Source organism: Marmota monax, unplaced genomic scaffold (genome assembly GCF_021218885.2).
Source record: "Marmota monax isolate L192 unplaced genomic scaffold, Marmota_monax_Labrador192_F-V1.1 WCK01_AAM20220418_F8-fsc00072, whole genome shotgun sequence".
NCBI classification, from domain to species: domain Eukaryota; kingdom Metazoa; phylum Chordata; class Mammalia; order Rodentia; family Sciuridae; genus Marmota; species Marmota monax.
In genome coordinates, this window is record NW_026692356.1 from 1,976,654 (window position 1) to 1,989,143 (window position 12,490).

At 34.9% G+C, this 12,490-nt stretch overlaps 1 protein-coding gene across 1 annotated transcript in view; it reads left to right on the plus strand.

The window, feature by feature from the left end:
- Window positions 1-247: 247 nt before the first annotated feature.
- The window catches only part of Myo3a (myosin IIIA), a 203,283-nt gene continuing 191,040 nt past the window's right edge, over window positions 248-12,490 (plus strand). Inside the window, exons 1-2 of the mRNA XM_046442267.2 lie at window positions 248-424; window positions 3,598-3,732. Coding sequence (XP_046298223.1) covers window positions 257-424; window positions 3,598-3,732 — 303 coding nt within the window. The 5' untranslated portion in view covers window positions 248-256. The remainder of the gene's footprint in view (window positions 425-3,597; window positions 3,733-12,490) is intronic.

The window sequence follows — 12,490 nt, forward strand, 5'->3', positions numbered from 1 at the left end:
TTAATATGAAAAGAATTAATAGCAGTTAATATAAAGCCATATTACATTTAAGAATAAAGGTCTGCTTGCAAAGCATTATTAAGCTCATATTAAGAAATTAAAATTTTCTTTGTGAAGAACATTTGGTTACTCTTGTATATTTTTTTATCATATCAGTGAAATTATTAATTTCCCAAGAGCTTATGTGCCGCTTAATATCTCTAGTCACAAGCAGGTAAAACTGTACTTTTTCTCTCCAGTGATTTAAGCCTTAGAGATGTTTCCATTAATTGGAAAAACAATCATCTTTGATAACTTTCCTGATCCTTCTGATACATGGGAAATCACTGAAACTATTGGCAAAGGAACATATGGGAAAGTTTTTAAAGTACTGAATAAGAAAAATGGCCAAAAAGCAGCAGTCAAAATTCTGGATCCAATTCATGTAAGTACATTTTGGCTTTTCCCCCTAATTAACTTTAATCTTATCTGTTTTAAACATTTAAAAAGTCTGCCAGTAGCTATTCATCACAATGTCATCCTAAAACAGATTACATTTTTAAAAAGTATGAAAAAGCCTACTTGTTTGATTTTCCTGATTTATGTACTTCACCTATATAATAAGGCACAATAAGTACTTGGTAAAGAACAATTGCATAAACAAGTAAATGCCCATGCTCAACAGCTCAGCAGTTGGTTTAGTATCATTTTAGATTTCAAAATCTTGTAAAAAAAAAAATGTGTCTAAAAGTAACCCTAAAATATCATTTTAACCAGAGCTTCCTTTCTTCCTGCATTCAATTAGGCTTCAGACAGAATTTCTTGTAAACCAAACCGAAGACAATTTTTTTTAATATTTATTTTTTAGGTGTAGATTGACACAGCACAATGCCTTTATTTTTATGTGGTGCTGAGGATTGAACCTGGGTCCACGCCCTTATTAGGCGAGCGCTCTATTGCTGAGCCACAATCCCAGCCCCCAATTTTTTTTTAAATGACATTTCTTAGAGAAGGGAAATTAATTTTTAGATCTGCTTAAATGTTTCCAGAGTAGAAATGGTGTGGGTCTATAATCAGGGTGAGGTTTCTAATTGGGAGGAATTGAATTTTCTGTTTAGTTCTCCCAGTTTGTGCTATAAAATCCATTATAACTCACCACGAAGAGTCTTCCCCCATTGTTTTGGGGGCAAAACAGTTTGATAAGGGAAAAATACCAAGCCTTTTCCTCATTGTGATTAGCAATGAGGAGACTGTAGAGGGTCTGTTTTCTGGAAATGAGAGCTGGCAGTTTTGGAGTATCTTCAGGCTGCCCTGAGTTACCTAGCTGTCCCATGGCACAAGGGTGGGCCAGAAGGAGCTCAGTTATCACATGCTCCCCAAACTCCTCTTGAGAGCAACTACTTCAGTTAGGAGACACGAACACATTGTGGAAGCATGGAATGATAGAAATGATGAAAAAGTGTGCGAGGAAAGTAGCAGAGTCCTAGGTCCTTATCACAGCTCATCCACTAACTAAACTAGAACACTGCAAAAGGTCTCTGGTGCTTCATTTGTTCTTCTTAAGTGCTTGGTTTTTTTTTGTTTTTTTTTTTGATAGTTTATTTCTGTTAAATCCATTATAACTTCACTCTAGCATATTATTTTAAGTAGAGAAAAGGAAAAAGAAGGTCTATTTTAAAGTAATAAATTAGACACACTAGATGAACAATGTGGGAAGCACTATGCTCAGGCTTAACTGAACTGTCTTTATGTTTCTTATGTAGGTCAGTTTTACTATTAGAGAGTAAAGAGAGGCCCAAGTTCTGCTGCATCAAAAGAACTCTGCCTCTTTATTTCCTCTGGCTTTTGCTATTAGGCATTGGAATTCGACAGCAAGATGTCTGGGCCATAATGAGTGTGTTTCTCTCTTTTCTTTTTGATTAGGAAGATAAGTGGCTTTTAATACATGCAGCGTTTGTGGTCATACTTTACTCAGGTATACTTACAAACCTTGTAAATCAACTTCTTTACTATTTTAATGAAATGTTAACTACTATATTTGTTCTTTTTCGGCTTTTATTCTTGTTGCAGTACCACTGTGTTTTCCTAAGAATTACTTATTTACTCTTCATTCATCATGTCACAAGTCAAATAAAAAGATTTATAATTGAGAAATCATCATCTTAAATACATTTAAATGCATTCATGTATTGTATAAAAGTTGGATTTCTTTAAAATAAGGGAGCGTTACTATTATGTATATTAAATTAGTACTTTTCTCTGCAAGGAAAGGATTGAATGAGCAGAACTGGACAGTAGTGTATTTAGAGTCCAGACCTGGATTTTACATGAACTGGCCGATGAACTTCTCTGAGCTTGACTTTCTTCCTTTACAATTAGAGCTCAAGTGTATATTTCTTTCTACTTCTATGATTCCATGATTCTGTGGTAAAACAACATAGACATTAAATGTCATTGTAAGAGCAATATTAGTGAGGGTTTTTCCTATTTATTACTCTGAGGTGCTTCACGAATATGCAATTTTCTAGAAACATCAGTTAAGTGGCTATAGTGCATTAGTAGCAAACTAAGCCAGGCATGGTGGCACACACTGTAATCCCAGCTGCTTGAGAGGTTGAGGCAGGAGGATTGAGAGTTCAAAGCCAGCTTCAGCAATTCAGCAAGGGCCTAAGCAACTCAGTGAGATCCTGTCTCTAAACAAAATACAAAAAGGACTAGAGATGTGGCTCAGTGGTTAAGTGCCCCCTAGATTTAATCCCCAGTACCCTCTCCCACACACACACAAGCAAATTGTTCTACTTCTGGCACATGGACCATTAATTAACTTAAAATTATGTTCCATCTTTTATAATTTAACTTAATTTCACTTTTTTGGAAACAGGAATTTATTGCTTGCTTGACTGGGTCTTAAATAGCTTCTCAATATCTTATATTCCAAAGTAATAAAATAAGCTCACTTTCTATTCCTGAAAGTTTTTATTTCAAAGCAATGGCTTTGTTACTGTAACCCAGTTACTGATGAAATGAAACCACAATCACCTGAACTAGTCCTCCTACTGCATTTAAAAGTAGACTTTTAGGGCTGGGGATGTGGCTCAAGCGGTAGCATGCTTGCCTGGCATGCATGCGGCCCGGGTTCAATCTTCAGCACCACGTACAAACAAAGATGTTGTGTCCGCCGAAAACTAAGAATTAAATATTCTCTCTCTCCTCTCTCTCTCTTTAAAAAAAAAAAGACTTTATAAAAGTAGCCTTTTATTGCTGGGGGATAGCTCAGTTGGTAGAGTGCTTGCCTCGCATGCACAAGGCCCTGCGTTCAGTCCCCAGCAACACACACACACACACACACACACGACTCACTATCTAAAGGTAACCTTTTATTTATTCCTGTTTAAATTCAATTAAATTAATATAATTTGAGATGCATTTGATTAGCATGAAAGTCACAATCTTTCCTCTTAATGCAAGAGAAATTTCAATAGATAGTACTAAGCACAATTCAAACTATTATGATTTTGCTTTAACAAAATTAAATTCTATATCTGATATTTGAATGTGTTTCTTTGACATTATTCATATTTTTCTCACCGCTTTCTTCTTATGATATTTTGAAACTAGGATATTGATGAAGAGATTGAAGCAGAGTATAATATTTTAAAAGCGCTTTCTGACCATCCTAATGTGGTCAAATTCTATGGGATTTATTTTAAGAAGGATAAAATAAATGGAGATAAGCTATGGCTGGTTCTTGAGGTAAGTGTTTTAGCATTACTTCTGTGGGTGGAAATTTGAGGTGCTGTCTTGGAATGATTTTATGTACACACAACATTGACACCATCAAATGCTTCAAATGCTTCTTTGTGTGTTCCTGTCTGATCATGTCCCTAGTTGAATGCTGTTGCCAGTTCTGGCCTTGTTATCTTAAGATACACGTCATGAAATTAAACATCTACAAAGATGATTAAAGATTAAAAGGAAATGAGTCCCCAATAAAATGTTGAGGAAATTGATGTTATTCTTTTCCTGCAGTTAAAAGGGATTTTGTTATAATATATATTGATTCGTCTACATTTTGTTCAGTTAACGTGGCTGAATCTGTACCAGGTGGTTGGGTGTAAGAGAAAGTTAATGTTAAGTGAGACTTCATTTGTCAAAAACAGCTGCAATTTTCTTTTTCTGTCTTTATTGACTGCTAATGGCTTAAACTTCAGTACCAGGTATTTACATTTATGGGGAAGTAAACTTACTAATAATGGTGTTAACACTGAATAAGCCTTCCAAAATATAACAGTATTTTCAATAGCCTTGTTGCCATCCAAATCTTTATATTGTATTATTTTACAAAATTTAAAATTTTTTAGCTAACCATTTATGCTCTTTAAAATATGGCAATTTGTTTATGATTTCAAAATAATTTTATATTTCTGTAGTTTAAGGTAGCATATTTTTAGTGAAATCACACATGAAACAAAGATAAATTTATTCATCTAGATTTATTTATTCAAGTAAAAGAACACAAATTATGAACTTAAACCATTTAGCCTTACATTAGTGGAGAATTTTAAAGGTTTTATGTCTTGTTTGTATTTGTATATTTGAGATATAATGCTGTGTAAATCCTTAGTGTAGTCTTGAGAAAATTTTGTTTATCCTATCAAAGCATTTTCAATAATGCATTTTTAATTTTTGTACATGTAGAATAATGGACAGATTAGCATTTAAACAGAGACTCTGGCTAATATAGGCCTAATTGGCAAGGAAACAAGGTATGAATCTTGGCCCAGAGCTTAGAAATATTGAATGAGACCAGTCATCATCTTTTAACCTATCAAATTCCTCTTTAGTTACATTGGCATTTCTCAATGTTAGCATTTGGAATTAGGTGAGAGTTGGAGACTCCTAGTAATAGTTGAATATTGTTTTGAGAGAGCAGAAAAGACTGATTAAAATGGTTTGGGAACATTTGGTGCAAGTAAAGTGGCATCCTGGTACAGCGAATCAGTAAAGTTGTAACACAGGGACTTGGAGCTTTGCCCTTATGTTTTATTATCAGATGGAGATATCCCTACATGGCTTAAGAAAAAATAATAGATGAAGTTTAATAAGATGATATTTTAGAAATCTGATCTAGCTGAACTTAGGAAATGGGGGTGAAGGCATAAAGCAAGCAAGAAGTTGGCAAACTCTCTAGATAAGACTATTACTCTGCATATGTAAATTAGAGTAATTACATGTACACATAAGTGGCTAGATGTACAATTACCTGATTTATAAACATGAATGGTGCAGGTGCTGTGTTAGAGGCACTTTCAGAAAATTGGCTTGTGGCATCAATAGTTTGTGCTACAAAATGACTGCTAATTATACCTCTTATCATAATAAAGCCCTAATACATTATTTTGCATGAGTATATCCAAAAAGTGGTCACAGAGGGGTTGGTGTTACCCAGAGGATCATGCTAACAACACTGGGCTTCAAATGTGAGTCTGCATATGTAATCCAGTGGAGGGGTGTATCAGAGCAGTGAGTGACAGCCCTCATTGTAAACCTGGCATGTGCTGAAAGCTGTACCCGCCTACGCAAACTCCTGCACAGGGACTTTTCACCAGGAAAAACCATTTCACTTATATTTCAAACCAGAATTGAAATCTTAAGAATAATGTCGCCCCAAACCTTGCCAGGCAGTCTATTTTTAGTTGTGATTTTTGATTTTTTAAAAACTTTTTGATACAATTTTTCTCTTTCCTGTCTTTTTTTTCTTTATTTTGTTATCCTATAAATATTTGAGCATGACAGCATACAATATTTGGTTTAGGAGTTATTCCCTTAGTTCTCTGTATGTTCATTTTTAGGCTAAATATTGTCCAGGTTTAGATGAATTTCTGGTCCTCCATCTATACATTTGAATGAAATCACCTGTAAGAGAAGGGGTAGAAAGGGTGTTTTTTTTTTTCTTTGTTTGCTCATTTGCTTTTTTACAGAACTTCTGTGGGAATTTTTATTGTTATAATATTCAAGATTTTTCTAATGATAGAGGCATAGAGCAAGAACCAGTGTTTTATGTTTCTTTTTATTTAGACCTCATTTTGCGATTTCTTACATCCTTTCTGCCTATTGCCATCCTATTGACTGACCTATTTAGTAAAGTACCACTTTTTACCTGGTACATCCTTTAATTCCTAGTGTCTACTCTTGAGGGTCTGTATGAAGAAAGGGGTTTGTGCATATGCTTATCATCTGAACCAGGAGACCAAAAACAAACAAACAAACAAACAAACAAAAAACAGCCCAAATTGAGTTAAGTTACTCTTATATTAATCCTTTGCTACATATGAATACAAAGGGAAGAACAGGTTTAACTGTAATTTCCCCCTTCTTGGTTGACTGAACAACTACATTTTAACTATTTAAGGAAATCTAGACTTCTCTCTCAGCAGCTATTTGACTAGGCTGCCTTCTACCAGAATTCAGAGCTGGGACATCTTTCTGTTAAAAGACCCTTTCCCTCATAACCAATCCTAGCTGTAATTGCTCCTTTCACGGTGGTGATACAGAATGCATTCTATTATTCATCTGAATTGGCCCTGATTTGTTCGTTTTTAATAGTGACATTGCTTTCTCTCATTGCTTCTCAATTATAGCAATTTTTCTCTTTGAAATTATATCCCTTTCAGAAGATCAAATACTGGCAATTACAGGTGGTATCTGAAAGCATAAAAATTCAGTAAATAAGCAGAAAGCCTCTCAACCACACATTTTAGGACACCGAAGTGGTTTTCATAGGCATAAATACTACTTTCATATGTCACATGTTATTGATTTTTCTGTTTTTTATCCTTCCATCTAGTATGTAATAGAAGGCTTGTCATGAGGAAAGGAAACAGGATGATAGAAAGATGTTTGGAATGAGTGAGTGGTTTCTGTTTGTTCAGCTGTTAACTCTTTAATGTTATGTACACAGAAGGGACACAAAGCTATTGCCATTTGTGTGTGTGTGAAGGGTCGGGGAAGCAGGCAGGAGTGGGAAGCCAGGCTTTTGCTTCCTCTGATTGTACAACATCGTTCCTTCCTGCCTTTGGCAGTTCACAAGTGCAGTGGGGTAGCAGACTGACAGTGTGATTCCTTTCATGTTCTTAGGGCTGGAACAGCCATTCCCAGTTCTCACATAAAAGGCTATTATTTGCTGTGCTCGCAACAGAATAGACAGCCAATTAACTAGAGTCATTTCATTTTAGGTTTCGTTTAAAGGAAAATATAAGAAAAAGGTCTAAATGTGATTTTTTATACTCTTTAACCTAGGATATAATATTTGTGTGTGTGTTTGTGTGTGTGTGTATGGGTGTATTTATGTATGTATATAAACTCTTCTATGTCCTTCTGCTGTAGCAGTACTTCAGTGCTTGCAAAAGAATATGCTTCTCTGAATACAGTTTGTAGTATAACTACAAGGGAAAAAGATGTGGGATGACCAGAGAAATCTTGCTATTTAATAAATGAATAGGTTTTTATTGTACACAGTAAAATATTTCTTATAAGTTATTTTCTCTTTACCATAGATATCTTGTTGTTAATATTACGAATGTATGATGGTAACTTTAAAACCATTTTAGGATAGGAAACTTTCCTATATTTTGACTTATTGGTTACATGGTTATATACACTTACAAAAATATTTCCAGTTGCATATCATGTCTGATGTCAATAGTAATTATAAAATACAGCTTCTGGTTTACAGAGCAGAAGAGTAATGTGAAATTTTTAAACATTGTGAAATTGTACATTAGAAAGTGTCTGGTAGGTGGTGGTGCTAGCTTTCATGAATATTTCATGAGAATTTTATTGGAATCTAGAATTATGTACATTGGTGTATTTTATTGAAATTAAATCAAATATGCTACACTTTGAAGAGGTACCTTCCATACCATATGAAAAGATGACCTTTATTTTGAATGTGTGGGTGTGTTTGTGTGTGTGCATAAATAAGCTCACAGAACTTAAGTTCAGTCATTTATTTTTTCCATAAACAGTAATCCCTTACTTTGAGCAAGTCATTTTGGTACATTATAGATGCTCAATAGGGGACAAGATGAGTTCTGTCATCAGTCTAGTAGTTGGGAAAGAATTGAAAAATTAAAAAAAATTAAATTATTATGTATTTGTTTTAGTGCTGTGAGGATCATAAATGGGTATGTTAACAGAATAAAAGACAAGATATAATTAATCATTAATATGACACCAGAATACAAAAAAGGGGGGATAGTCTTGGTGCCTTTATTCTTTGAAGTACCCTATAGGCTACTCTGATAGTAAGAATTTGACCTTACATTGAACCTACTGAATTAAAAACTCCAGGAATGGAGACTTGGAAACCGTATTTAAAAAACATAAATGTACTAAGATGATTCTTATCAAAGGCAAGTTTGTGAAAAACTATAAGAGCACTCAAAATTCATTATACATAAAAATATTCTGGCAACATCTGCTTCTGGTGGTGATAGTATGGGTATTGACATGCTTTTGTCCCTAGAAAACTGGACAAAACTGGGCAGAAATAACATTTTCAAATATTGGAAAAGAAAGCTTAGGAGTCTGACATTTAGAAAAGGAAACAAATGAGTGAACACTGTAATCGCCTCATCTTTATTCTTGGAGACAGTTTTCAGACCATAGGCCCAAGGAGGACATTCCCAAGGACACTAGAGCAGTCCTGCTGAGCTGAAAAATTCCAAGGGCCCAGTTGGCTGGAATTTTCAGAGAAGAGGGATCTATGCAGAAAAAAAGGTTTGTAAAACTCTACATATAGGTTATCTATTTAATCTAAATGAAGATCTGAAAGTCTTTGACTGAAATCTAAGGTGGTTTAGGTGTAGAGCTTGATTTCAGGCATTGGGTAAAGAATAATAACCACAGCAAAAGCGGGGATAGTCTAGCAAAAGTTACTCTGGGGCTGTAATCCACACAATCAGTGGAGTTTTTGCAGGGTTGAGAGGTGCTTGAGTTCTGACCACCCAACTGGAGAAACTTCATTGAGTACTTGAAGGGTACTTTCTACCCTTCGTAGAAACCCTGGATAGTTTATCTATTAGAGGAAGGGCTTACCTAGTCCTAAAAGGTGAGTTTTCTGAAAGGTTCAGGTTGCTCCACAAATTAACTGCCTGCCAGAACAAAATTCAACACACATTAATGGAAGACAGCAAAATTCAGACATTCCATAATGTAACATTACCCAAGTTCAGCTACAGGATTAAATTCCTAGACCTGCGAAGAAGCAGGAAAACATAAACCAGCCTCAGAAGAAAAATTGGTCAATACAAAAAGACCCAGAAAAGCAGATATTGGAATAAGCAGGTTAGGACTTTAAAACAGTTATAAATATGCATGAGTAGTTAAAGGAAAACGTTAATGTTGACAAAAGTGGAAACTATGAAATAGAACTGAAGGTAATTCCTAGAACAAAAAATGTAATATGTATGTGAAAAAATAACAGAATATAATAGCAAATTAGACAAATGGGAGAAAAGATTATGAACTTGAAGATAGGCACATCAGAGCTGTCCAAACTGAAACATAGTTATAAAAACAACAAAGAATGACAGGGAGAAAAAACTTCTGTGACCTCTGAGACATTACTTAGTCTTCTAACCAAAGGGTAGAAGACATTCTGAGACATTCTGCTGTCTCAGAATGATGGAGGTGGAAGGGGAAGGATACAAGATTTAAATAAATAATGGCTGAAGTTTGGCTAAATATGATGAACACTAAAAATGCTATTGTGGATGTCAAGAAAATTAAAAAAAAAAAAATCTCCCAAAGAGATAAGAAAATCATTCTAAGACAAAATGCTGAAAAGTAATAATAAGAAGTATAAGGAATTAAAAAAACATTGTTATGTAATGAAGGATTTATAGATAAAAGTGACCACTGATCTATAATTAAATGCATTAGAATCACGTCTTTGAAGTACTGAAAGTAAAATGCTGTCAACTTGGAATTGTTTATCTGGTGAAAATATTATTCATCAAGGAAGCCAAAATCAGAATAGAAATTTTTGTTAAATGAAAAAAATTTTACCACCAGAAACCTGCTTTATAAAAAAATGTCAAAGAGCATTTTTCAGGCTAAATGAAAATGATTCCTGACTTAAGGAGGGAATAAAGAATATCGTCAGTGGTAAATATAAGGATAAATATGAAATGTTTTACTTTATATTTTTGTCTATTAAAATCCACAGTCACAACTATGTACATGTATACAACATGTAGAACTAAGATATGTGATAATTATAGCAAAGGTGCAGGAGAGAAAAAATGGAAATATATAGTTTCCAGTGTCTTATGTTAGATGTGAAGTGGCAAAATTATTAATTTAGATTGTGGCAAGTTAAAGGTGCATATTATAAACCCTCAGGCAATGGATAAAGATAAAGTGAAGTATAGTGAATAACATAGTAGAGGACAAAATGGAGCACTAAAAATATTCAGACCAAAAGAGAGTAGGAAAATAGGAAAAAGAGAACAGAGAATAGATAAGGCACATAGAAAAATAGCAAGATGGTAGAATTAAACCCAATCATTTATAATTAGATTTATAATATGGTAGAAATTGCCAGACTGGATGAAAAATAAGTATGAACATGCTTTAAATGTATGGACATGGATATGTAGATTAAAATTAAAATGATGGCAAAAGATATACCATGGAAACTTAATAGAAAGCTGGAGTGACTATATTAATGTTAGACAAAGCAACTTCCAGTCAAACAGTACAATCAGAGACAAATGACATAAAGGTAGATTCATTTAGAGGATACAATACCCCTAAATTTGTGTGTATTTAATAACAAAGTTTTAAAATGTGTGAGGTAAAAATTGACAGAACCGAATAAAAGAGAGAGAAAGAGAGAGAGAGAGAGAGAGAGAAACAGATGGATCCACAATATTAAACAGTGTGTTAGTTAGCTTTTCCTTAATGTGAGCAAAATACCTGAAATGAATAGCTTATGGAGGAAGGATTTCCTTGGGCTCCTGGTTTCAGTAACTTCAGTCCATGATCAATCGGCTGGTTCCATTGCTTTGGGCCCGAGCTGAGGCAGAACGCCATGGCAGAAGAATGTGTCAGAGGAAAAGCTGCTTACTTCATGGCATCCAGGAGGCAGAAAGGGCTACCAGGGCTGGGGACAAGAAAAACCCTTCCAGGACATGCTCCTAGGGATGTGCTTTCTCCAACAATGCCATACTTCCCACAGTTTCCACCACCTCCCCATAGTCCATTCAGCTATTGTGATAGGTTAAATACGAGGTGCCCCTCAAAAGCTCATGTAGGCGAGAGCACAACAATGTTCAGAGGTGAAATGATTAGATAACGAGAACTGCAACCTCACTGGTGGTTATAGACTGATGTGCATTAATCGGGTGTACCTGTTGGCAGGTAGGGTATACTGGAGTAAGTAGCTCATGGGAGGAGTGCCTTTGGTGAGTGGAGTTCTTTCTCTGCTTCCTGGTTGCCGTGTCCTGAGCTGCTTTCCTTCATGATATGCTGCCTCACCTCAAGCCTACTGCTATGGAGTCCATTTATTGATTCACTAATGAGATCTGGGCATTTATGATCCAAGTGTTTCCCAAAAGCCTTGCCTCTGAAATTGGCTGCACTGGGGACCAAGCCTTCAACATGGGACTTTGGGAAACATTCCAGATTGAAATCATAACAAATCTCAGTTTCAAAATCATTTCCTTAATAATTTGAAGAGTAAGTAGAAAGGTATTAGAAATACAGAAGGCTTGAATATTCTATACTGCAAAATAAACCTGATAAGGTGGGCCTGCTAGCAGTGAGTTCTCTGAGATTTGTTTACTAAGGGATGTCTTCATTTCCTTTTCCTTTTTGAAAGATAGTTTTGCTGGGTAAAACAGTCTTAGTGGTTAGGGTCTTTGCTTTTTGCACATTGAACATGCCATCCTTATAGCTTTTAGCCTACATTGTTTCTGATGAGGAGTCAGCTGTTAATCTTATTGCATTTCCTTGTATGTGACAGTTGGCTTTATTCCTGTCACTTTAAAGATTTTCCTTTTATCTTGAGCTGTCAACACTTACTATTATGTAACTAACCATGGATTTCTGCTTTCATCCTGCTTGAGTTCACTGAACTTTCTGTGGAAATTTGTGGAAATTTCAGCCATTATGTGTTCATTAATTGCTGCTCATTTTCTCTCCTTCCTTCTGGTACTGCCATTACATGTATGCTAGTATGCTTACATTTCTTTAAGAATTTTATTTATTTTCATTCCTTCTCTCTTTTCTTCATATTTTATAATCCTTATCAATCTATCTATAAGTTTGCTAATTATTTTTTCTGCCAGTCCATATCCACTACTGAGTCCCTCTGGTGACCTTTTTATTTCCATTATTGTACTTTTCAACTCCATAATTGACATTTCTGTCTCTTTTATGGGTTCCATCTCTATTGATAGTCTCTATTTGATAAGATATTCCTATCAAACCTTTCTTTACTTCT